Source organism: Schistocerca cancellata, chromosome 2, assembly GCF_023864275.1.
Source record: "Schistocerca cancellata isolate TAMUIC-IGC-003103 chromosome 2, iqSchCanc2.1, whole genome shotgun sequence".
NCBI lineage: Eukaryota > Metazoa > Arthropoda > Insecta > Orthoptera > Acrididae > Schistocerca > Schistocerca cancellata.
Window position 1 is genome coordinate 1,144,312,944 of NC_064627.1, and position 27,831 is coordinate 1,144,340,774.

Here is a 27,831-nt window from a genome sequence, read left to right on the forward strand (position 1 = left end):
TTTAATTCTGGGCAGGTATTGAGGAATCAGCTTACTTGAGAGCTCAAGTACCAAACATCAGTTTTCTAAAGGAAGTGGCACTAGATTAACAAGGAATATTCAGCGTCGTAGTTCCAGTTAAGAAGCTAATACCACGAACATCTCGCTCAGTCTCTCCACTCTATTCGGAGTATTGCTCGCTGCGTGACTGCTCTGGACGGACTGGTTACCTGGAGCGCCTCGGCCACTGACGCCCTCATCACGGACCAGCTGCACTTCCTCGCCTTCGGCCCCTCCGGACGCTTCGACCACTTCCTCCAGTTTTACGTCATCTCCTTCAGCAGCCCTTCTGCGGAATAAAATTTAACCTGAATTATTTAAACTGTTTTCATCTGTAAGAGATTCTCTTTAAATTTAAGGAATGAATTTCCCGTTATCGGTAATGAAGTTTATTGGGATCAAATAGTGTTCTTGTGTAAAATACTTCAGTGGCTAACCCCGTCTCGACCCGCCAGTTTGAACCAGCTGACCAATAGAGCAGTGAACTAGTAGCTTTCCACTGATGGTAACCTGTACATATCATAGCGCCAAGTGTAATTCATGGGCTGTTGAAAGTAACAAGTCAAAACAGTTTAGCGACTGAAAGATTGTATGTACTTGACACCAATAAACTTCACTCAAAGGAAACGTGGTCTCTGCTTATTTCAGCCACAAAATCAAACATTTTAAATTTATTTTTATTTTATATTCTTTTTACGATTTTTATTACTATCATCACAACGAATGAGGTGACTGTGCTGTATTTTGTATTTTATCGCTAGTGGGACACTACCATAGAGCATGTGACTGCATGTTTTAACAGGCATAATTCGTGCAGATTCCTATGAAGTTGCTTTCTGAAGTTGTCTGAAGGATATTTTTCCCACAACATGGGTTTTTCAAGCAGCCACTATTATCACACTGCTCACAGCCTGTGGGGAACAGTTAAGACTACTTCCACTGGAGTAGCTGTAGTTCGACTTTCAAGGCCTCGTATCAGGAAAGTTTAAGACGATAACGTCTACGATCCGCACTTTAACTCCGCAGTTTTGTCATCTGCAGTATTGGGTTCCGTCGATCTACCAATCTGAAGTCTTCACAGCAATTTTTTACGGTCGTTTTTCGACATATTTGTCTACCTTGTGATCCCAGCAGTTCCTTGCCACCGGCAGATGGTAATTTTTGCACACGTTCCAGTGGAGAATTCTTGTCACTGCCTGGAACCAGACAGACGTTTTCAACACCTCCAGACCTGCTTTGCGGAGTGTACATTTCGTGTCATATGTTAATTTCTCCATTCTGGCTTTGATAACAGGTGCGTTTACATCATTCTACGCTACTTCTGCTCTGTGCCATAGAGATCAGCCCTAAGCTGTCGGCCCAAGGGCCGTGCATTCAGAAGTCAACGTTGAGCGTGGATTGTTTCTGACATCGTAGCAGGAGGGGCGAGAGGATTCCGTCCAAGCCGCTGTGAGAGGCTCAATAAGCCGGAGCTTATTCCCGTGAAGGGAGTACCATTGGCGATGCCAAAGGACGCCACCTCATAACAGACGGCAGGGGCGAGAGGATTCCGTCCAAGCCGCTGTGAGAGGCTCAATAAGCCGGAGCTTATTCCCGTGAAGGGAGTACCATTGGCGATGCCAAAGGACGCCACCTCATAACAGACGGCAACACAGAGATCATGGACAGAATATAGGAACTAGTGGACTTAAGTAAGAGGACTGCAGCCTTGGGAGCAGCGTCAGGAGCCTCGTTTCCAGTCAGACCGACATGACCAGAGACCCACACGAACATCACACTGGCTCCACCAAGAGTAAGCAAGTGACAGTTTTCCTGGATCCGTTGCACTAAGGGATGGACGGTGAACGGCGCCGAGTCTGTTTCGCCGTATGTACTCCATGACCTGATACAGGGCGAAGAGATCAGCTGTAAATAGTGAACAGTGTGCCGGAAGCAGATATCAAAAGACTTGGGTGACAATGAGGAAGGCACACCCGACACCGTCAGTCCGAGAGCCATCAGTGTAGGCAAAGTAGTATCAAAGTTCCAAACGAAGGTCGTGAAACTTGTGGCGACAGAGCGAGGCTGGAGTAGCGTCCTTAGGAAGCGGATGAAGGCCGAGGTTAACACGAGCCCCTTCACAAATCCAAGGTGGCGAAGGGTTCACACCCATCAGGAAAGTTGCAGGTAGTGTGAAGTTAAACCTGCCGGATCAAGTGCCGAAAGCGGAATCCAGAATGTAACAGGGAAGAGGGATGCGCCCCTTACTGGCAATCAAATGAATCATAGACGGAGCAGGCATAAGATGGGTGGCAACGCATGGCAGACAAACGGCATGAATACCTGCTGAGGAGAAAGTGACAGTGGTAGGACAGTGGTAGGACAGTGGTAGGACAGTGGTAGGACAGTGGTAGGACAGTGGTAGGACAGTGGTAGGACAGTGGTAGGACAGTGGTAGGACAGTGGTAGGACAGTGGTAGGACAGTGGTAGGACAGTGGTAGGACAGTGGTAGGACAGTGGTAGGACAGTGGTAGGACAGTGGTAGGACAGTGGTAGGACAGTGGTAGGACAGTGGTAGGACAGTGGTAGGACAGTGGTAGGACAGTGGTAGGACAGTGGTAGGACAGTGGTAGGACAGTGGTAGGACAGTGGTAGGACAGTGGTAGGACAGTGGTAGGACAGTGGTAGGACAGTGGTAGGACAGTGGTAGGACAGTGGTAGGACAGTGGTAGGACAGTGGTAGGACAGTGGTAGGACAGTGGTAGGACAGTGGTAGGACAGTGGTAGGACAGTGGTAGGACAGTGGTAGGACAGTGGTAGGACAGTGGTAGGACAGTGGTAGGACAGTGGTAGGACAGTGGTAGGACAGTGGTAGGACAGTGGTAGGACAGTGGTAGGACAGTGGTAGGACAGTGGTAGGACAGTGGTAGGACAGTGGTAGGACAGTGGTAGGACAGTGGTAGGACAGTGGTAGGACAGTGGTAGGACAGTGGTAGGACAGTGGTAGGACAGTGGTAGGACAGTGGTAGGACAGTGGTAGGACAGTGGTAGGACAGTGGTAGGACAGTGGTAGGACAGTGGTAGGACAGTGGTAGGACAGTGGTAGGACAGTGGTAGGACAGTGGTAGGACAGTGGTAGGACAGTGGTAGGACAGTGGTAGGACAGTGGTAGGACAGTGGTAGGACAGTGGTAGGACAGTGGTAGGACAGTGGTAGGACAGTGGTAGGACAGTGGTAGGACAGTGGTAGGACAGTGGTAGGACAGTGGTAGGACAGTGGTAGGACAGTGGTAGGACAGTGGTAGGACAGTGGTAGGACAGTGGTAGGACAGTGGTAGGACAGTGGTAGGACAGTGGTAGGACAGTGGTAGGACAGTGGTAGGACAGTGGTAGGACAGTGGTAGGACAGTGGTAGGACAGTGGTAGGACAGTGGTAGGACAGTGGTAGGACAGTGGTAGGACAGTGGTAGGACAGTGGTAGGACAGTGGTAGGACAGTGGTAGGACAGTGGTAGGACAGTGGTAGGACAGTGGTAGGACAGTGGTAGGACAGTGGTAGGACAGTGGTAGGACAGTGGTAGGACAGTGGTAGGACAGTGGTAGGACAGTGGTAGGACAGTGGTAGGACAGTGGTAGGACAGTGGTAGGACAGTGGTAGGACAGTGGTAGGACAGTGGTAGGACAGTGGTAGGACAGTGGTAGGACAGTGGTAGGACAGTGGTAGGACAGTGGTAGGACAGTGGTAGGACAGTGGTAGGACAGTGGTAGGACAGTGGTAGGACAGTGGTAGGACAGTGGTAGGACAGTGGTAGGACAGTGGTAGGACAGTGGTAGGACAGTGGTAGGACAGTGGTAGGACAGTGGTAGGACAGTGGTAGGACAGTGGTAGGACAGTGGTAGGACAGTGGTAGGACAGTGGTAGGACAGTGGTAGGACAGTGGTAGGACAGTGGTAGGACAGTGGTAGGACAGTGGTAGGACAGTGGTAGGACAGTGGTAGGACAGTGGTAGGACAGTGGTAGGACAGTGGTAGGACAGTGGTAGGACAGTGGTAGGACAGTGGTAGGACAGTGGTAGGACAGTGGTAGGACAGTGGTAGGACAGTGGTAGGACAGTGGTAGGACAGTGGTAGGACAGTGGTAGGACAGTGGTAGGACAGTGGTAGGACAGTGGTAGGACAGTGGTAGGACAGTGGTAGGACAGTGGTAGGACAGTGGTAGGACAGTGGTAGGACAGTGGTAGGACAGTGGTAGGACAGTGGTAGGACAGTGGTAGGACAGTGGTAGGACAGTGGTAGGACAGTGGTAGGACAGTGGTAGGACAGTGGTAGGACAGTGGTAGGACAGTGGTAGGACAGTGGTAGGACAGTGGTAGGACAGTGGTAGGACAGTGGTAGGACAGTGGTAGGACAGTGGTAGGACAGTGGTAGGACAGTGGTAGGACAGTGGTAGGACAGTGGTAGGACAGTGGTAGGACAGTGGTAGGACAGTGGTAGGACAGTGGTAGGACAGTGGTAGGACAGTGGTAGGACAGTGGTAGGACAGTGGTAGGACAGTGGTAGGACAGTGGTAGGACAGTGGTAGGACAGTGGTAGGACAGTGGTAGGACAGTGGTAGGACAGTGGTAGGACAGTGGTAGGACAGTGGTAGGACAGTGGTAGGACAGTGGTAGGACAGTGGTAGGACAGTGGTAGGACAGTGGTAGGACAGTGGTAGGACAGTGGTAGGACAGTGGTAGGACAGTGGTAGGACAGTGGTAGGACAGTGGTAGGACAGTGGTAGGACAGTGGTAGGACAGTGGTAGGACAGTGGTAGGACAGTGGTAGGACAGTGGTAGGACAGTGGTAGGACAGTGGTAGGACAGTGGTAGGACAGTGGTAGGACAGTGGTAGGACAGTGGTAGGACAGTGGTAGGACAGTGGTAGGACAGTGGTAGGACAGTGGTAGGACAGTGGTAGGACAGTGGTAGGACAGTGGTAGGACAGTGGTAGGACAGTGGTAGGACAGTGGTAGGACAGTGGTAGGACAGTGGTAGGACAGTGGTAGGACAGTGGTAGGACAGTGGTAGGACAGTGGTAGGACAGTGGTAGGACAGTGGTAGGACAGTGGTAGGACAGTGGTAGGACAGTGGTAGGACAGTGGTAGGACAGTGGTAGGACAGTGGTAGGACAGTGGTAGGACAGTGGTAGGACAGTGGTAGGACAGTGGTAGGACAGTGGTAGGACAGTGGTAGGACAGTGGTAGGACAGTGGTAGGACAGTGGTAGGACAGTGGTAGGACAGTGGTAGGACAGTGGTAGGACAGTGGTAGGACAGTGGTAGGACAGTGGTAGGACAGTGGTAGGACAGTGGTAGGACAGTGGTAGGACAGTGGTAGGACAGTGGTAGGACAGTGGTAGGACAGTGGTAGGACAGTGGTAGGACAGTGGTAGGACAGTGGTAGGACAGTGGTAGGACAGTGGTAGGACAGTGGTAGGACAGTGGTAGGACAGTGGTAGGACAGTGGTAGGACAGTGGTAGGACAGTGGTAGGACAGTGGTAGGACAGTGGTAGGACAGTGGTAGGACAGTGGTAGGACAGTGGTAGGACAGTGGTAGGACAGTGGTAGGACAGTGGTAGGACAGTGGTAGGACAGTGGTAGGACAGTGGTAGGACAGTGGTAGGACAGTGGTAGGACAGTGGTAGGACAGTGGTAGGACAGTGGTAGGACAGTGGTAGGACAGTGGTAGGACAGTGGTAGGACAGTGGTAGGACAGTGGTAGGACAGTGGTAGGACAGTGGTAGGACAGTGGTAGGACAGTGGTAGGACAGTGGTAGGACAGTGGTAGGACAGTGGTAGGACAGTGGTAGGACAGTGGTAGGACAGTGGTAGGACAGTGGTAGGACAGTGGTAGGACAGTGGTAGGACAGTGGTAGGACAGTGGTAGGACAGTGGTAGGACAGTGGTAGGACAGTGGTAGGACAGTGGTAGGACAGTGGTAGGACAGTGGTAGGACAGTGGTAGGACAGTGGTAGGACAGTGGTAGGACAGTGGTAGGACAGTGGTAGGACAGTGGTAGGACAGTGGTAGGACAGTGGTAGGACAGTGGTAGGACAGTGGTAGGACAGTGGTAGGACAGTGGTAGGACAGTGGTAGGACAGTGGTAGGACAGTGGTAGGACAGTGGTAGGACAGTGGTAGGACAGTGGTAGGACAGTGGTAGGACAGTGGTAGGACAGTGGTAGGACAGTGGTAGGACAGTGGTAGGACAGTGGTAGGACAGTGGTAGGACAGTGGTAGGACAGTGGTAGGACAGTGGTAGGACAGTGGTAGGACAGTGGTAGGACAGTGGTAGGACAGTGGTAGGACAGTGGTAGGACAGTGGTAGGACAGTGGTAGGACAGTGGTAGGACAGTGGTAGGACAGTGGTAGGACAGTGGTAGGACAGTGGTAGGACAGTGGTAGGACAGTGGTAGGACAGTGGTAGGACAGTGGTAGGACAGTGGTAGGACAGTGGTAGGACAGTGGTAGGACAGTGGTAGGACAGTGGTAGGACAGTGGTAGGACAGTGGTAGGACAGTGGTAGGACAGTGGTAGGACAGTGGTAGGACAGTGGTAGGACAGTGGTAGGACAGTGGTAGGACAGTGGTAGGACAGTGGTAGGACAGTGGTAGGACAGTGGTAGGACAGTGGTAGGACAGTGGTAGGACAGTGGTAGGACAGTGGTAGGACAGTGGTAGGACAGTGGTAGGACAGTGGTAGGACAGTGGTAGGACAGTGGTAGGACAGTGGTAGGACAGTGGTAGGACAGTGGTAGGACAGTGGTAGGACAGTGGTAGGACAGTGGTAGGACAGTGGTAGGACAGTGGTAGGACAGTGGTAGGACAGTGGTAGGACAGTGGTAGGACAGTGGTAGGACAGTGGTAGGACAGTGGTAGGACAGTGGTAGGACAGTGGTAGGACAGTGGTAGGACAGTGGTAGGACAGTGGTAGGACAGTGGTAGGACAGTGGTAGGACAGTGGTAGGACAGTGGTAGGACAGTGGTAGGACAGTGGTAGGACAGTGGTAGGACAGTGGTAGGACAGTGGTAGGACAGTGGTAGGACAGTGGTAGGACAGTGGTAGGACAGTGGTAGGACAGTGGTAGGACAGTGGTAGGACAGTGGTAGGACAGTGGTAGGACAGTGGTAGGACAGTGGTAGGACAGTGGTAGGACAGTGGTAGGACAGTGGTAGGACAGTGGTAGGACAGTGGTAGGACAGTGGTAGGACAGTGGTAGGACAGTGGTAGGACAGTGGTAGGACAGTGGTAGGACAGTGGTAGGACAGTGGTAGGACAGTGGTAGGACAGTGGTAGGACAGTGGTAGGACAGTGGTAGGACAGTGGTAGGACAGTGGTAGGACAGTGGTAGGACAGTGGTAGGACAGTGGTAGGACAGTGGTAGGACAGTGGTAGGACAGTGGTAGGACAGTGGTAGGACAGTGGTAGGACAGTGGTAGGACAGTGGTAGGACAGTGGTAGGACAGTGGTAGGACAGTGGTAGGACAGTGGTAGGACAGTGGTAGGACAGTGGTAGGACAGTGGTAGGACAGTGGTAGGACAGTGGTAGGACAGTGGTAGGACAGTGGTAGGACAGTGGTAGGACAGTGGTAGGACAGTGGTAGGACAGTGGTAGGACAGTGGTAGGACAGTGGTAGGACAGTGGTAGGACAGTGGTAGGACAGTGGTAGGACAGTGGTAGGACAGTGGTAGGACAGTGGTAGGACAGTGGTAGGACAGTGGTAGGACAGTGGTAGGACAGTGGTAGGACAGTGGTAGGACAGTGGTAGGACAGTGGTAGGACAGTGGTAGGACAGTGGTAGGACAGTGGTAGGACAGTGGTAGGACAGTGGTAGGACAGTGGTAGGACAGTGGTAGGACAGTGGTAGGACAGTGGTAGGACAGTGGTAGGACAGTGGTAGGACAGTGGTAGGACAGTGGTAGGACAGTGGTAGGACAGTGGTAGGACAGTGGTAGGACAGTGGTAGGACAGTGGTAGGACAGTGGTAGGACAGTGGTAGGACAGTGGTAGGACAGTGGTAGGACAGTGGTAGGACAGTGGTAGGACAGTGGTAGGACAGTGGTAGGACAGTGGTAGGACAGTGGTAGGACAGTGGTAGGACAGTGGTAGGACAGTGGTAGGACAGTGGTAGGACAGTGGTAGGACAGTGGTAGGACAGCAGCTTCAGTATTGGGAAGGATGGCTGTCTTCAATTCCTTGATGTGGTCACAACGAAGGTTTGTGTTTCGTTGGGATATGCTGTTTACAGGAAGCCAATTTACATTGATTTTTATCTTTAGGCACGTTGTTTGTCATTATCTGTCTCAGTGCCAGGGGATACTTTATACATTGCTTTCCAAGACATGCGTAATATTAGCCCTTGCAACTTTTTAAGTTGTGGTATACCAACGAACGTCACCTTTTGTCACATAGGTCATAGAGAAAGGTCAAACCCGCGTCGTCCCATCGACTAACTGATTTGTTTAAGTAATGGCAATAGATGGGACCAAAGTCTACAGCTTTTTTTTGTTATGCGCATAGCATTACAAACAGCTTAGTCACTACGTGAAGTGGATATTCTGACCACTGCTATAATGGTCCGGTTTCGGCCTGCAAAAGATGAGCTTAGTTTATGTAAGGCGGCTCTCCATCGCGTTGATAGCAGTTGTGGCTTTTCATACTGGTCAGAGCACCAGGGCCGTGGAAAAAGCGTGTCACAAGCGATTACAACAACCTACGAAATGTGCTAATGGCGAGCACAGCCTTGTCACCAGTTATCTAACACAATATGACTTTCAGTCATTGGGTAAGAGTTATTAAGGCAACCTTTCAAATGGTTCAAATGGCTCTGAGCGCTATGGGACTTAACATCTGAGGTCATCAGTCCCCTAGAACTTAGAACTACTTAAACCTAACTAACCTAAGGACATCACACACATCCATGCCCGAGGCAGGATTCGAACCTGCGACCGTAGCGGTCGTGCGGTTCCAGACTGAAGCACCTATAATCGCTCGGCCAGCAGCGGCCGGCGGAAACCGTTCAGATTAAGTATCTTATCAGTGTAGATGAACGTTTTGCGTTATTATTCTTTGAATCCTGCTCTCCTCCAGATAAACCGGGGGGTAGAGCTAAATCTACCTCACCTGTCATTCACTGTCAGTAGCTTCTCATGTTAGTCATCTTTGGTTGTGTGGCGGCGCCTTTGTTTACAGAGTGAGCCAACGAGTCGAAGTACTGGCGGTTGTTTGAGACGTCGCGCAGTTCCTTTCGCTCAAGTTATTTGAACACATTATATGGCAGGCAAAACTGAAGTTCCACAAGGTAACACTAGTCTGCATATAAGCTCTAATGACTGCTTGAGAATCAACAACAGCCTGGAGTCCACTTGTATGGACAGCCAACGGAACGACAGCCGCTTTTCCACACAGACTCTACCCCTTTTGAAGCTGCTTTTTGCCCATTGCCGTGGGTCAACGACTTCCTGGAACAATGAAAAACTCAGTAAAATGTTTAACCTTCCTCGTCCGTTACGGGAAACTGACCTGCCTTCCGCACTTACAGAATGGACACTGCCGACACATTTCTGTTCCTCTTCAGTAACAGCAGCTCTTTTTTGCGTGTTTCTTCTGCTGATGACAATTTAAGAATAGACATATTCCTAACGTCTACTAACAAAATCTTCGGTAGCTAGCACAGATATTTATTAGGACTCTATTGCTTCCCATTTCTGTGTCCTCATGTGACATCCGTGAATAGTTAAATCAGTTTTATTTATACAGCTGGTCCGTACCGTTTGTTGATATGAATCTATACTACCAAATTTTATTTTGATCTGTCTGTTAAAGTTGAAGATATTACTTGACCATGTAGATGTGTATCTCATGACAAGATGTTGAAAATCATTCTATGAAACGGCACATGATCGCATTAGTGGGCGGGACCAATTGTGATTAAATATCACCAGAACATTTCTCAACTGCTCTAAATCAAGTTTTCAGATAACTGAACAGGGGAGACTAAGAATTTTCCCGCGTGGCAATCGAAGATATTTCAATGGACGTTGTTTACCTGATTTATTGCCAGTTCCTGGTGCAGATAAACTTCAGTTAATAACCTAATTCGTAGTTTGTGAAAATACCACTTAAAATTTTAATGGGATTATATAATGTGTAATCACTATGTTGAATACAAAATAATAAAGGTGAATAATGACGTCATGGATCCATTTTAGTTTGTGTGTTTAGGGTACTTTAAGAGTTATTTTATCGACAGCACAAGAACGACACAAAAATGGATTTAAGTGACTTTTTCAAAACTGAATAGGGTATTCAAAGCTAAGCTTATAATGTGGCCGAAAAATAAAAGTTTACGTCCAGTGTATGTTATTGGCTTTGACTTATCAGTCAAGCATGGAATTTAGAAACAATACTGAACTGCACGGAGAACAATGAAAATATGCAGTATGAGATCTACTAGAAGAGCCCGTAAGAAAAATGCATCTGAAAACAGAATGCTCTAAAAGCGCACTTTTAATTAATGAACACGAGATGATGTTGAGTGGGATATGTAACTATCCAAATGTAAGGTAGATGAACCAAGGTACTTCCCTGCCGGACTCCAAGATATCACAGCAAACCATGGCGTCTACCTGCTGTAATTTCAGTGGATGGATTACTAAATCGGCCGAAGTGACATGTATTGAACTGGAGACTCGGTCATCTAAGGGCCTAAAACAGCTTTACGTCAAGCAGTGAACATCAACTGGTTCATGGAGCTGTCCGAAGAACAAAAATGAGGCTCGGTACTTTGACAGTTCGAGAAGAGCTGTAGAAGAAGCCATGTGAGGGATGGAAGCATGGGATTGCCAATCGAGCAGATGGACAGACACTTTTCAAATTTTGTGTATTCGTTTATTTACCTATTTATTGTCCAGTTAATACAACCTTCACAAGGTGTAGCCTTGTTAAACCAACAGATACAATGTCAAAAGCCGTTTCCATTCCTCTCTGTCTCCTGTCACTTTCTTCCAGTTGAAACCTGCAACCTTATTTCTTTATCCCACCAGTCATGTAGCTGCCTTTTCTTCCTTCTCTGGGACTCCAGTACTGCCTTTGGCCACCTTCCATCATTTCCTTGTGCACCACGTGCTACCCAGTTTCAGACCCATCATCCTTTCCAGGACATCCTGAATTTCTATTATTACTCTTGGTTCTTCACTTCTCCGATTTTTCTCGGTGATACTTAAGAACATTTCTGTAACTGAGCTGCTCCAAGTTTTCTTTTGAAACACTCTTTTAAAGGAATCATATGTTAGTACGGGAATAACACTGCTACAAAACATTTTAAATTTTAGATTTGGAAAATGTAACATTTCTTTCGTAAGCCATCCGGGCTAGCTTGATTCGTCGGAAAATTTTAGGTCTTAAGTATCCTTGGATATCGGTTAACTGTCTGAATCATACCCTGACATTTCTGGGCAGTTGTTCAAAATTATAAAAAATTTCCTTTATGTCTGTGGTCACAAATTTTTTGACAGACTACCGGTTTCTATCTATAATGACCATCTTCAGATCTGCACCAAAATATTGGAAAGCATAAACACACGAGCAGATTGTCTACAGCTTGAAACAATAAAATAGACCACAATGGAAAGTACTACTGACATACATATACATTTTTGCGCTTTTAGTACGAAGGTGCGTACCTCTTTTATGGAAAGATGTCCTAATGCATTTCAGTCGTAGTGGCATCGTCAAATGTTAAACGCAAAATCAGCACCAGAATCGTCAAATATATATAAATAACAGCATATGAAAGGGTATCTTGTCAGCAGCACATCTGTTCAAAACAGGCCTCAATCGAATACGGGGTTTGTGGACCGTGGGTTGGCTTCTGAGTGTTGGTGCTTTTGGGTTCTTGTGTATGTTTATCTGTAAGTATGTGTGACATTTGAGGTTTTTTATGTACGTCTGGAAGCGCGCTGTTGGATCGTATTTTAGTTTTGTGATATTATTAGAAGAGATGATATCTTTTGTTTTTTCTATATTGTTCTTTATTGATCTGTGCTAAGCTGTTCCCTTTATTAGATCTTTTGACTATGATGTTGGCTTTTAGTTTTTCTTTTAATTTCTTACTGGTGTTTTTTTCTGTTTGAAGTTTACTGTATTGATCTCTCTTTGACATTGTGATTATGTTTTTTCTCTCTTTACTAGTTCTCGTTTTAGCCCAATATTTAGTGCTATTTTCATTTTTCTCTTCCTCTGTCAGAATGTTTCCTGTTTCTACACTCAAGTTTTCTTTGTAGTGGTTATCTATTTTTGTACTGATGTTACGTTTCAGCCCTTTCTCTAATAGCTGTATATATTTCTCCTCGTTTTGTATCTGAGATTAATTTTAGATGAAATTTGTGGTAATGGGTGTGTAGCATGTTGTCATTCTTTTCTTTATGGTTAATTTTGTTAACGAGTTTTCTGATTTTTCGTTTGTGTTTGTTATGTGTGTATTGCAGTGTTCTTGCTCTGAAGTGTTCAATTTTTTGTTATATGTTGATCACTGTTGGGTTGTTAATAAATGCTGATAACTCGAGATATACGTCATGTAACATACTATCAAGTGTGAATTTCTTAATATAAAGCGATTTGATTTGGTTTTTAACGAAGTCTTTTCTGCAAATAATTATCTCCTTAATGTTACCAGAGAGTTGTTTCTGACCTTTACATTAATATAACTCGGAATTACATTATTTTACAGGTCGTATTGAATTTAATGTGTTGGATGGCCTTGTCAATGCCGACTGCAGACATTAAAACTAATTGAAGACAACGTACCGACATAGAACAAGATACCTACAGACCATAATAAAGTAACTAAAACCCTCAAAGCATTGATATCCCAAAATTACTTCCAATTTGAAATGGAATTTATTTACAAGAAAATGTGCTTGCAATGGGATCCCCAATTTCGGGAACACTGGCAAACATTCATCACCCACATAGAAAAAACAAACTTTGATACAGCCATCGCAAAGAAAGGATACAAAATTTTTTACTGTTACAGATATGTGGACGACATAATCTGTATTGGTAGATGAACCAACAGAGAAAATTGATGAACTTCATACAGATATAAGCGACATACATAAAAATTTTCAATTCACCAAGAAACGAAAGCAAATACACTTCTTGGATATAGGAATAAAGAGAGGTAACATTAAACACACATTTGATATCTTCAGAAAGCCAACAGCCACAGACATAATTATACATACTTCATCCAACCACCCACAAAATCAAAAGTTAGCTGACCTTCGAGACATGTTACACAGACTAAATAACATCCCATTCAGCAAAAGAAACTATGAAAAAGAATTACAACAGTCCAACTCACAACCACAAGCAACGGTTACAGCATCCATATAATACAAAAACTTAAATTTAAACTAAAGAAAAATCAAAACAAGCAGAGCACAAACACCAAATAAGCCCACGGACACTACAGCACACACACAAACGAAACAATTACACTCATCACATAAGTAACAGAAAAAAATGATACACTCTTACACAGAAACACGAAGCATCACACAAGATAGCAAATATACTAAGGAAATAGGGATTACAAAACAGTTTACAGAATAAGGAACACGCTCCAGTCACATTAAAGAACAACAGACAAAGCAGATGAGTACCAAGGAGCAGATATATACCAGCTAAAGTGTCAAGAATGTAAGTCAGTGAATCTGGGGATGACAAGCAGGAACTTTAAAACAGAATATTGAAAGTACATATAATAAGTTGGAAATATGGAAACAGCTATTCTACCTTCACTGAACACCCGATAAAACATGGGCATGAACGATCCAGCATGGAATGTGATACAGTTATCAGAATGAGTGATCACAACAAAAAGGTCCTGACATAGGGAAAAAACTAACATACGAAAAGCCATTGCAGCTGAAAGAAGATACTCAACGACCAAATCCTTGTAAACGATAACACACTGATCATGATATCCACCAAAACTATAACAGACCGAAATGCAACCAGGATAAATAATTAATGAACCTCCTTCCCCTCTAGTCTTGCCTCCACCCACACAACGGCAACTACACACAATGAAAAACTAAACTTCAAACACACCACAAGCGAAACACACTTCTGTTGCCAATACTACACACCAGAAACATAAGTTGATCACCAAAAGTGAAAAGTGAAAAGTGAAACATGCGATGTGACAATTGTGATGAAAGAACGCCAGAAATCGGTCTGAGTATGAAACTCACAAATACATCTGCAGGATCAAACACGCTTTAACAGTGCTGGAAACGGTAATTAACACCGAACGATACATTCACAATACGGAACTTGTGCTACAGAAGTTGCTTCTAACCTAAAAATCAAGAGAAAATCACGACGAAATATAATGTAGCAGCATATTATATCTATCACGTAATACAAACTGCCTATTGGCTTCTTTCTCGGGTTCTTCGGCCGACGTTCATCTAATGATTTTTCTGACGTTTCGCCAGCACGAGTGGCTGGCATTGTCAAAGCTTCACCCTCCATTGCCGGTGGTGAACTGGAGGCAAGCTCGCGCGCGCCAACGTCCGAGGGCTTCTCCGCGGTCATTTCCGGTGCGGTTCTCCTCTTGCTACCTGCGACGGTCGTTCGCTGCAGTACAAAGCTGTAGCTTACAGTTTTCATTTCTCAGGTACTTCGTGTCCGGCTGCCGTCCTTCTGGCCTCGTGGCCTCGATGGATTACCAGAGACTCTCTAACCCTATTTCAGTAACACGGCAATGCAATGTGTTTCCGCCAGCAAAATATTTCAAAAGAATTCAGACAAAGACTTAATGACAGTTTTTATTACGTTTACCATCTGAGAATGATCTACGACGGATAATGGAGAGGCGGAAACCGAGAAACTGGTCCTGGTAAAATATTTACCCTCCTTAAAACAAATTAAGACAGCTTGCATAGCATAGAAATAGCCACAGAAAATAACGTGGGTATCTCGGAAGGGGTTTAGTGCGTCATCATACTGGAACGCGTGAACCCCGGAACGGATTACTCCGTCATGTCAAGCTTTTACATAGAGGAAAACGTTTCCTGTCGCACCAGATACAGAGAAAAGTGATAGTAAAAATATTGGTGTAAAGTAGGTCTGAAGTAGTGGCCATCATGGGCATCGGAATTTCGGTGGGTAATTGATTTTGTCACAGTGCGAGTGTGCACACTGTTGCGTTGAAGTTGGTCAAACTGTCACACCACTTAACGTACAATGTAAATGCACATCTTAAGTCAGTCTAGTCGATTCTTTAACACTGATTGAAAACTGCAGTCAATTCGCTAGTTCCAATAACTGCAATCCTAATTACTTCTTTTACTTCTATTACTTCGACAGAGTCGAGAGACTTTGTTTAGCTGGCTTGCGAAAGGGAAGTTAGCTCAGGACCAGAGTGGACCAGTTTCTTCGACGCTGTCTCCCCGAGCACATGTAGAGCAGGAACTAACTGCACCATGCCCAGACACCAGATGCATAGGACGACGACGCCAGCGTGCATCTCACAAATACTGCATTGTACGAGACACTAAGAAGAATCCTTTGCGCCGAAATATGATCTGAAAACCAGGTGAAAGACTCGGAGCTTCAGACCGTGGGACGCGCCGTTGACCGTGAGAGCGCCGCAGAAAATATTCATTTAAATCTGATTAACCGCGTCTGTGATTGGCACACAGTAACTGTTTCACTAGAAGGCGCATTTTCATGAGTCTCTCCAGGCAAAGATACCAATTGGTCAGAGTTGGAAATCTGTCCTGTAGCAGGAGAGATTTTCGCCTTTCCTTCCATGGCCACACCATTGTTTGTGAACCATGACAAAATCCGTGGCAGCAAGGATTTATTAATTTTGTTTATAAAATTATTGGTCTGAACTGGCAACGTCTGCTGCAATTGGCTGGCGATATTCCTGTGCTGGCGGTTTCAGCTAAGTTTCGGGAAAAAAGCGGAACACACGAAACACAATTACTCTTGGGACGTCGAAGAGTATGTTTGCTTCAGAGACGCCGAAAAATAAATTTCTGGACGGAGAGAGAGAGAGAGAGAGAGAGACCGACCGACCGACCGACCGACCTCCGGTTTAGTGCTGAGTACAGAGGTAAAGATGGACTCGGAATTTCCACTCGTTACAGCAGCTGTCTTTCACAATCGCAGCACTTAGCTCGATGCAATCACTGAGATGAGGGCGAATTTAAGTTATCGCAGCTGGCTAGTTGCACCCATCATGTACTTTGCCATTAAGAATCTCAACGCCGACAAGAGTATATTGGTACTGCCTGCAGATAAGGGGAATGCGACCGTCGTAATGAAGACCGAAGATTATGAGCAAAATGTCCGAGACCTATTAGATCCGATGACGTACCGAAAACTAAGCGCAGATCCGACGCATTGTATCACACGGAATACGAATCGATTAATCAAGGCGTCTTCTCTGCCGGCGGACATACAGAGAAACCTGCGCAACACAGAAGCCCTACCACCTCGGCTGTATGGATTACCCAAGATCCATAAGAACAACGTTCCACTGAGACCGATCGTTAGCGCTCCTGGCTCACCAACGTATAAACTGGCGAAACACTTGGCCTCTCTGCTCCAGCCACACGTGGGAAAGACCGACACATACATTAAGGACTCAGGACATTTCATTGAGAAGCTGAAGAAACTCAAACTTGCGCCAAACGACATCCTGGTCAGTTTTGATGTTTCGTTTTTTACGAAAGTGCCACTCAGCGACGCTCTGGAGCACATCGGTTCAATGTTCCCACAAGACATCAAAAAGCTCTTCCATGCATGTTTCAACACGAGCTATTTCACGTGGAATGGCGATTTGTACGATCAGCTGGATGGGGTCGCCATGGGTAGTCCTCTCAGTCCAGTGGTGGCCAACTTCTTCATGGAACAATTCGAAGCACAGGCACTGGACTCGGCGACTTGCAAACCTAAGGTGTGGTACAGGTACGTCGATGATACTTTCGTGGTGTGGAGCCATAGTGAAGAACAGCTCGGTGAATTCCTGAGACACTTTAACAGCCTCCATGCCAACATAACATTTACCATGGAAGTAGAAAAGGACAAGAAACTGCCATTTCTAGATGTGCTGGTCACAAGGGACGGCGAAACCCTGGGACACAGCGTGTATCGAAAACCGACACACACGGACCGATACCGGCACAAACTGTCAAACCACCACCCGAGCCAGAAACGAGGCATGATTAGTACGCTCGTAACGAGAGCAGGACGAATATGTGAGCCTCAACACCTCAAACGAGAAATGCAACACCTGGAAACTGTTCTGAGCAGCAATGGGTACTCCACAAATTACATTAGAAGTGCAACAGAGCCAAACACTCGGCGTAGTAAGGAACCAGAAAAAGAAATGTCGGGTACGGCCTTTCTGCCATACATTCCCAGAGTGACGGACAGAATCGGCCGTATATTGCACAAACACGGCGTAAAGACGATTTTCAAGTCGGCAAGGGAGATCAAAGAGTGTCTTAGATCGGCGAAGGAGAAAAGAGACCCACTTTCAATGTCGGGAATATACCGTATACCTTGCACATGCGGAAAAGTTTATGTCGGAATGACTGGACGATCCATTAACACCAGGATCAAAGAGCATAAGCGGCATTGCAGGTTGGGGCAGGTGGAGAAATCGGCCGTGGCAGAGCACGCACTGAATGAGACCGACCACGTAATAAAATTCGCCGACACGAAAATTCTGGCTGTAGAGAAGCACTATCATACGCGCTTGTTCAGAGAAGCTGTAGAAATCCAAAAACACGCGATCAGTTTCAACAAGAAAGAGGAAAGCCTTAAGGTAAACGGATCCTGGCATCCCGTACTGCAGCGAACGACCGTCACAGGTAGCAAGAGGAGAACCGCACCGGAAATGACCGCGGAGAAGCCCTCGGACGTTGGCGCGCCAGGTACATATAGTCTGCGGCCGCGAGCTCGCCTCCAGTTCACCACCGGCAATGGAGGGTGAAGCTTTGACAATGCCAGCCACTCATGCTGGCGAAACATCAGAAAAATCATTAGATGAACGTCGGCCGAAGAACCCGAGACAGAAGCCAATAGGCAGTTTGTCAACAAGTGGCCACGAAAGCCTTAACAATTTTGTATCACGTAATACTTTTATTTTACATATAAAAGGAAACGTGTATTTCAGGCCACTGACAATGTTTCCCAAACATGTGAAGCGAAACGCGTATGGAAATAAACTGCCTTCATTTAGTTGCATAGATGGTACATACCTCCACAAATTTAGAGCAATTATGGGAAAGACGGAAAAACACAAAGAAAATGACTGCAATTATGGCCCGCAATCTGAAGGAAGGTCCCCAGAAAAATCATGTACGAACACCGATAGGTTCGGCAAAGTACATGATGGGTGCAACTAGCCAGCTGCGATAACTTAAATTCGCCCTCATCTCAGTGATTGCATCGAGCTAAGTGCTGCGATTGTGAAAGACAGCTGCTGTAACGAGTGGAAATTCTGAGTCCATCTCTACCTCTGTACTCTCTCCGTCCAGAAATTTATTGTTCGGCGTCTCTGAAGCAAACATACTCTTCGACGCTCCAGGAGTAATTGTGTTTCGTGTGTTCCGCCTTTTTCCCGAAACTTAGCTGAAACCGCCAGCACAGGAATATCGCCAGCCAATTGCAGCAGACGTTGCCAGTTCCGACTAACAATTTTATAAACAAAATTAACAAATCCCTGCTGCCACGGGTTTTGTCATGGTTCACAAACAATGGTGTGGCCATGGAAGGAAAGGCGAAAATCTCTCCTGCTACACGACAGATTTCCAACTCTGACCAATTGGTATCTTTGCCTGGAGAGACTCATGAAAATGCGCCTTCTAGTGAAACAGTTACTGTGTGCCAATCACAGACGCGGTTAATCAGATTTAAATGAATATTTTCTGCGGCGCTCTCACGGTCAACGGCGCGTCCCACGGTCTGAAGCTCCGAGTCTTTCACCTGGTTTTCAGATCATATTTCGGCGCAAAGGATTCTTCTTAGTATCTCGTACAATGCAGTATTTGTGAGATGCACGCTGGCGTCGTCGTCCTATGCATCTGGTGTCTGGGCATGGTGCAGTTAGTTCCTGCTCTACATGTCCTCGGGGAGACAGCGTCGAAGAACCTGGTCCACTCTGGTCCTTCTGAGCTAACTTCCCTTTCGCGAGCCAGCTAAACAAAGTCTCTCGACTCTGTCGAAGTAATAGAAGTAAAAGAAGTAATTAGGATTGCAGTCATTGGAACTAGCGAATTGACTGCAGTTTTCAATCAGTGTTAAAGAATCGACTTGACTGACTTAGGATATACATTTACATCGCACGTTAAGTGGTGTGACAGTTTTACCAACTTCAACGCAACTGTGTGCACACTCGCACTGTGACAAAATCAATCTCCCTCTGGAATTCCGATGCCCATGATGGCTACTACTTCTGGCCTACTTTACACCAATATTTTTACAAACACTTATCTCTGAATCTGGTGCGACGGGAAACTTTTTCCTCTATGTAAAAGCTTGACATGACGGAGTAATCCGTTCCGGGGTCACGCGTTCCAGTCTGATGACGCACTAAACCCCTTCCGAGATACCCACGTTACTTTCTGTGGCTATTTCTATGCTATGCAAGCTGTCTTATTTTGTTTTAAGGAGGGTAAATATTTTACCAGGACCAGTTTCTCGGTTTCCGCCTCCATTATCCGTCGTACATGATTCTCATATGGTAAACGCAATCAAAACTGTCATTACGTGTTTGTCTGCATTCTTTTGAAATATTTTGCTAGCGGAAACACATTGCATTGCCGTGTTACTGAAATAGGGTTCGAGAGTCTCTGGTAATCCGAGGCCAGAAGGACGGCAGCCGGACACGAAGTACCTGAGAAATGAAAACTGTAAGCTACAGCTTTGCTGTACTTTAAACGACGTTTATTCAAAACATGCTACGAGTGTCAATGCGAAGAAACGTCATCTTCAGGCCCCAAGTGTGATCTTCCATCAACGTACGAACCACAGTGACCAAGACCGAAGGAGTCTTCAAATATCCACATTTATCCGACAAAATTGCTGAGGAAACGCCTATTAGGTAAATTAATTAGGACTAATTTAAGTACTGAGGTAGAAGAGAAGAGGGTGTGGCAAGAACGAGTCCGAGAAAGCGTTCGCGTCTTCTAGGAGCAAGAGTGCTGGGAGGAAATTCCTTTATTTCCCACTGCTCCCACAGGAGAAGTTACAAGGTTTTCTAATGCCACCGGCTGACCGGATACTGTAGCGCCGGATTTGGCGCACAAACCAACGCCTTCCAAACACCGCCAAGAGGCAGCATTACAATTTTTCGGATGTTAAAACTTGGTGGGTCTTGGAATTCAAATATAACGAAAGTTTGCTGTTTATTCGAAGTATTGCCACTTTAAATATATATGCGTGCTGAATTCATGTGCCATACAGTGTGTCTAGTTTACAGAGGTTTAATTATTGAGAAAAGTGCGGAAAAGTTAATAGCCGAGTCGCAGGCTTGCGCAGTAGTAGTTGAGTTTTGAGGTAGGGGATTATGGCCGGGTGGAGTGAGCAGCTTTGATAGCTGTTGTGGCGCACAGAAATTGTCTGAAATGTTGAAAGATGCATAACTTGAGGCTCAGGAATAATTTTTAAGACTATTGTATCAAGGGACAACATTTCAGAAGGAGGTGAATTATTTCGATGCAAGCTCCAGTTCAGTAATTATTGCAGATTAAAGATTTCATTGTGTCGAGTAATATTTACGTGGTGGAAATTATGGAGAACTATCCATCATGTGTTTAGTATTCTAATTAGTCGGCCCCTATTTAGATCAGTTTAATACTGTATTAAGTAGTGAAGAAAAATTTTTGCAACAGAGATTTTGTGGAAAGAGAGATCGAGTATGACAAAGCGGAGAGAATGCTGATTGTTCGTATTATTTGGAGACCACATTAGTATCATTAAAAGATTTCCGAAGTACTTTCTTTTGTCATTTATAGATATTTCACAAAGCAGATAGCCGTTGTTCAGAAAATGTTTAACAGAATTTGCGTTGCCAAGACTTGCACTTTTGCATGGTCAATGACAACTTCGAAAAGAGAATCAGAGTCAATTTACTAAAACCACTGTTCAAAGACGTATAACAAAAGAATGGCTAAAGCCACGAAGTGATTATTTCAGATCATTGTTTGCTGAGCAGCTAGAACTACGGTTTGAAAGGGGGCTAGCCTGGCTGCAGCCTGCAATTTACATCTCCAGCATGTGCGTGGACAACAGCTTTGTGGTCATGGAATGCACTCCTGGAAAAACGATCCTTGCAGCAATAAATACTGATACTGGGCAATCAAAATTCGCTGGGCTGTTAAAAAAACGTGTAAAATTATATGATTATGTACGGAGCCATTAATGAAAAACAAGAGAGTCTTATTTACAAGATATGAATCCATTGTACTTTAAAATCTGGAGGAAGGGATGTAAATCACAGTATCTTTGTAATGTGATATCTGTCCTTTGTGTTTCTTCTTGTCACATCCTTCGCTACCTTTCCTCCTCCTGGCATTGGCCTGTTCAGGTGTACAGATCATTGTGAAGACGTACAGTGCGCTCGGAAATTGCAGTTACAAACTTCTAGGACGTGTAGAGTGCAGTGAGCACAAAATGTTTTGAACGGGAACCGATGTCCGGAAACGTACGTAAGCACCCGGCTACGAGTTAACACGATTAGAGACGCACTTTGTCTGCTGAGCTGAGAGAGCGAGCTAGCTCAGGCCTACCCAGGTGACTTACGCCGTGGCCTGCCCTCCTTGTAGGCCTCTGGCTGATGTTTTACGTCTGCCCTATCCTTATGACTTGGTTCGTGTCTCACTCGCGTGTCTGTGAATCTCAGAGCAACATGTGGGGCTATGCGTTTGCAGAACCCGGCGGCAGGGTCCTTGTGAATGGCGACGATCACAGCAATGGGAGAGCCGCTCGTCGCCTTTACCCAAATCACTCTCCACAACGTCCGACTCCATCCCATACCCTTTTCGCCACAATTACGTAACGGTTTCGTGAAAGGGCTACCTTCGCCGTCAGCGGGCGTGACTGATGGTTCACGGAGACGCTGCCCATTCGCATTGAAGAGGCCATACTGTATCACGTTGAACAGTTAGCACCAACGAGTACGCAATCTATTTTTTGCTATTAATGAGTCGAATAGTAAAATGACATATTGGGTCACGCCTAATCGATTACTTTTAGGAGTGGTTGCGTTACCAATATGTTTTCTAATGGTTGCAGCAAGGGAACGGAACGTTTCATGGCACGGGTGCCAAATCAACGCATACGCTGTGGTATATCGAGAGGTTGTAACAATGGAAAATTGTACTGAAACGCAGGAGGATCTGCAACGAATTGACGCGTGGTGCATTGTATCACACTGTAGACAAGGGTAATGTGCTGCGAATACATAGAAAGATCCTCTATCATTTAGCTGCAATATAGCAGGTCAGCAACTGGAAGCAGTTAATTCCATAAACTGTCTGGGAGTAGGCATTAGGAGTGATCTAAAATGGAATGACCATATAAAACTAATCGTCGCTAAACCAGATGCCAGACAGATTCATTGGAAGAATCCTAAGGAAATGCAATCCGAAAAAAAAGGAAGTAGGTTACAGTACACTTGCTCGCCCACTGCTTGAATATTGCTCACCAGTGTGGGATCCGTACCAGATAAGGTTGATAGAAGAGATCCAACGGAGAGCAGCGCGCTTCGTTACAGGATCATTTAGTAATCGCGAAAGCGTTACGGAGATGATGGATAAACTCAAGTGGAAGACTCTGCAGGAGAGACGCTCAGTAGCTCGGTACGGGCTTTTGTTGAAGTTTAGAGAACATACCTCCACCGAGGAGTCAAGCATTATATTGCTCCCTCCTACGTATATCTCGCGAAGAGACCATGAGGATAAAATCAGAGTGACTACAGCCCACACAGAGGCATACCGACAATCTTTCTTTCCACGGACAATACGAGACTGGAATTGAACGGAGAACCGACAGAGGTACTCAAAGTACCCTTCGCCCCACACCGTCAGGTGTCTTGCGGAGTGTAGATGTAGATGTGTTATCTACTCACTCCCATCAGAAAGCCCTACAAATATGTAACGGGAATTCCCAAACACTCCATGTGTAATTGTGAATAATTTCGTTCAAGTAATATTCTTGTTTTCTTATTTTCTAACAATCTCTAATACGTTACTGACAGGTTACCACGTGGAAAAGTGTGCGCGTCTTGTAGCATGAACGCGAATGACGGGCTTGGGCGATAGTTGCTTAGCCACCACTACAGCCATCTTACTGAGATAACTACGAATTGTAATAATTGCTTAGAACCTGCGTATCATTTAAGAAAGTCTAACTGCACAGTGCTTATCACGGTAGCGCCATGGATGATGTTCCAAATCTTCACGGTAAGGAGAATACGAAGCCAAGCCTGTGCTTATTGGAGTGAGTCGTGGTATGCCGACATCTCGTCGAGATCCCAAAAACCAAATATTTAATTCAAAAAATAGCTGCTTCTACTTCGCGTGAATAATTTAGAATTGGGATTGAGAAGTGAGACTATGCTTATAGAGGTCCTCCAACATTTTTCGGGGCACGAAAGTAGGCAGAGAGGGGAACGATTCAGATACATTTTGGAGCGTCAGGATTCAAAATAGCACTGGCATGAAGAGCATTCCTGGCAGAGACAAGTCGACTAGTATCAAACACAGAGCTTATTGTTCTTAACAAGTTCCTTAGAATGTACCCTTGGAACACAGTATTTTATGGTAGTGAGAAACTGACTGTGGGGAAAACCGAAACATAAGGGAATCGATGCATTGCAGATGGGCTCCAGAAGCACGTTGAAAACAAGCTGGACTGATAAGGAATGAGAATGTTGAATGTTCATTGCAGAATCGGAGAGAAAAGGAATATTTGGAGAACCCTTACAGAAAGAAGAGAGGGGATGGTAGAACATCTGTTGAGGTATCAGGGATTAACTTTCACGGTACCAGAGCTAGCTTTATGGGTCGGCTTCTCCAGTCAGACTTCGCTTCTACAGAACTTCTGAAGGCTCGTTTGCTTGAGAGGATCTAATCCGACTGAGATGAACTCAGACTAACACGCAAGGGAGTGTGCGGTATCCAGAAAGTGAAAGCTTACAAGCACTTCATCCTCCACTTGCACACTGGAAGTAACGGCGAGATCCAGCCACAGCAGCTAAGTGAGCCGTGAAGAAAGCTTAATATTTCATAACGACTTTCAGTAATTTCATTGATCAATCTGAAGACTAGTTATCGGTGTCTCAACATGCATTCAGCTTTACCAAAAGATGTGTGTTTTCCTTATGTAGTATTTTGTATCTCTGTGCACTTATCTTCGGCTGTCACGGTAAGACTCCTACAAATTTAAACGTTTTGTCAAGATACACGTCCTCTAATCACATTACAGCTCCCTTGCTCAGGTTTGCCAAGGCATTAGCTTATTTTCAGCTATTTTAAATCACCTATTTATTACGAATTTAATTAAGTACATGTGTAATACTGAGTTCATTGAGATCGTTTCTAATTTTTTAGTCCGATGAATTCCCTTACCATTGTTTTGGTGGATGGTTGTACACTTACGTCAGATACACAGTAGCCAGTTTAAGATATTTGATTGAAGCATCCAAAATACTCCACCTAAAAGCCTACGATAGCCGTAGCCTTACATCACAAAAAATTTGGTCTCAGCCTTTGGGTGGACATTCTTGGTGGCAGTTAAGCCTCATTTTCTTCGACGTAGGTTCAGGGGATAAAATTACCAAGTTTTCTTAGAAAATGCCATACCTGTTCTCTTAGATGATGTGCCCTTATTAGTGTGACAAAAGACGTACAACATGCAAGGTGAAGTCCCTTTACGTCTCTGTTAGTACGATTGCAAGTTGAAGGTGGGTAGCTAGAGAAGGATATATTCTACGGCATCAACGCTCTCCAGACAGCCCACAAGACATTTTTGGAAGGCTGTGAAACAACACGCACGTCAAGGATTCAATGTGACGGCGGGCATTTTCGACATTTATTTTAGGGAAGAGTTTTATACTGTGCCGATACATACTTTTCCAGGTGTGTTTTCAAGATTAATGTGTTTAACAGTTGCGTAAACAGTGGTCTAATATGGAAATACTTTCAAGACCTATTGTCACCTTTGGGTGTTGGTGCATGTAGCTGCAGCAGAAGTCCCATCGACTAACATCGTTCCCTAGCAGATCACTCGCCTGTCGATTTTGTGTCTCAGGCTTCGGACTTTTTTTATAGTAGGTGTTTGACCGCACTTAATAAGGGATTTAGGCACAAAAGGGGAAGGAGGGGAGCAGCAGACAATGAAAGTCGTGGGGCGGGGGGGGGAGGGGAATCTGGAGAAACACATTCAAAAATGAACACACAAATGATAGGTAGCACTGTCACGAGCTCCGATAAATCTCTTACCGAATGAAGACGCTGGGCAAGTAATAGACTTGTTGTAGAACAAACAAAGTACCCAAGTTCACACAACAAAACCGTCTTCAGAATGAAGACCAGTCCCCACGGAGAGAACGGAAATCAAATAACGTGTATCACTACAGTGGAAGAAACTAACGATGGATCACACTGAACAGTAATAGTAGTCTGCGAAAACCGCTAGCCACGCAGTACATCTATCTACAGAAGCAGTATCTATCGGGGATAGACGTAGCGGTAGTAAAGGCGCCACCATTTTAACTGATGTGCTTAGTAACTAAGCGTCACGACTGGTTCGCGGTTGAGTAAATGACTAACCTATACTGTTCTCAAGGTAGTGGTAAGCACAAGGCACTAAATTCCGGGAACTGCCTTACATTGAACCTCAAGATATTTGCGCCACTAGGAACTGCAACGGAATGGAGCCGGAGAGCTGGTGTCCTGGGTTATTTACTGACTCGGTCGATGAGCTACGGTGCACCTCCGCGGTACACCAAAAGGTCCTTTTAGCCAACCTAACAGGGGTGAAAGGTGGAACCATTCCTGCTGTCCTGATTACTTTCAGTGGCCGAGCTCCAGCCCTCAAGTTGGGTGACGTGCTTCTATCATCTCGTATCGTCAACGATGATTCGAAATAACAGCCACAAAACGAAGCTAGATTTCGCATTTTTGGCGTATTATATAAGTTAGTTAAACGGAACATTGAATTTGTGCATCCCCTCCAATCGATGGTCGTCTGTGTAGACAATACCTCGGTAGTGTAAGGACTTGAGATATCAATTTAGTATTTCAATTCAGTAATTAGGTTAGGTGAATTGGTAATTTATTTCTTGAAGTTAAATATCAGTTTACTACGAATAATATATTACTCTCTTCCTTTGTGATGAGGACTGGTCGGTTCAGATACTGCCGCCTTGTCACGTGTCTTTTGTGCTGGAAAAGTCACTGCGTTCCATCATGTCTGCTGAAAGCCTGACCCTACACACACATTAGCAACGGTAAGACCAGCTGGTACGCATTGTACCAACAGGGGCCACTATATCACAGGGCAATCAAAAGCACGAACTGAGAGTTTTTCTCAAGCTGTGACAAACTGCTGAAGGCTCCACTGGTGTTCAAGGCAAGGACAACAGTAGTGCTTCTCCATACAGAGGGCTGGTCGCTCACAACGAAACCCCAACACTAGCGTTGTCTACTCCCCTGCAGCTCCACCTGTGCGGTTGCGGGCCACGTTACGTTGCGCACACCCTACCTGCGTCTGCCGAAGAAGGGCCGGCACCAGACCATGAGCCAGTGGCCCACGATCTCGGTGCTGCGGTCCATGTGCGCTGGGGTGGTGTCCGAGTGCGGCAGTGCCTCCCAGTGGTCTGTGGCGGCCTCCGCCATGGTCCCGAGGTCCCTCTGCGCGCTCTCCATCTGGTAGATGTCGCTGTACACAGACTCCACGTACCCCACAGTCTGCTCCAGGAAGGCCGCCTCTAATTCCGAACCATCTTTATCTGCATCGAAGCCTCCAAGTGTAATCTGAACCTGGGGATGGAAAGAACGTTGGAGTGGTACACAACGAAAAATACAGTGTGTGTGTGTGTGTGTGTGTGTGTGTGTGTGTGTGTGTGTGTGTGTGTGTGTGGTTTTTCTTATATGTGTGTGTAGTTTTTTATATATGTGTGTGTAGTTTTTTATATATGTGTGTGTAGTTTTTTATATATGTGTGTGTAGTTTTTTATATATGTGTGTGTAGTTTTTTATATATGTGTGTGTAGTTTTTTATATATGTGTGTGTAGTTTTTTATATATGTGTGTGTGGTTTTTTATATATGTGTGTGTGGTTTTTTATATATGTGTGTGTGGTTTTTTATATATGTGTGTGTGGTTTTTTATATATGTGTGTGGTTTTTTATATATGTGTGTGGTTTTTTATATATGTGTGTGGTTTTTTATATATGTGTGTGGTTTTTTATATATGTGTGTGGTTTTTTATATATGTGTGGTTTTTTATATATGTGTGTGGTTTTTTATATATGTGTGTGGTTTTTTATATATGTGTGTGGTTTTTTATATATGTGTGTGGTTTTTTATATATGTGTGTGGTTTTTTATATATGTGTGTGGTTTTTTATATATGTGTGTGTGTGTGTGGGGTGGTTTGTGTGTGTGTGTGTGTGTGTGTGTGTGTGTGTGTGTGTGTGTGTGTGTGGTTTGTATTTTGTATTGAACCATGCATACAACGA

General features: G+C 45.5%; 1 protein-coding gene across 1 annotated transcript in view; it reads right to left on the reverse strand.

Annotated features, from left to right (window-relative positions):
* The window catches only part of LOC126150214 (uncharacterized), a 63,217-nt gene that overhangs the window by 25,422 nt on the left and 9,964 nt on the right, over positions 1-27,831 (reverse strand). The window contains exons 2-3 of the mRNA XM_049915862.1: positions 26,854-27,131; positions 210-328 (exon numbers count right to left, since the gene is read on the reverse strand). Of these exons, the coding sequence (XP_049771819.1) occupies positions 210-328; positions 26,854-27,131 (397 nt within the window). The remainder of the gene's footprint in view (positions 1-209; positions 329-26,853; positions 27,132-27,831) is intronic.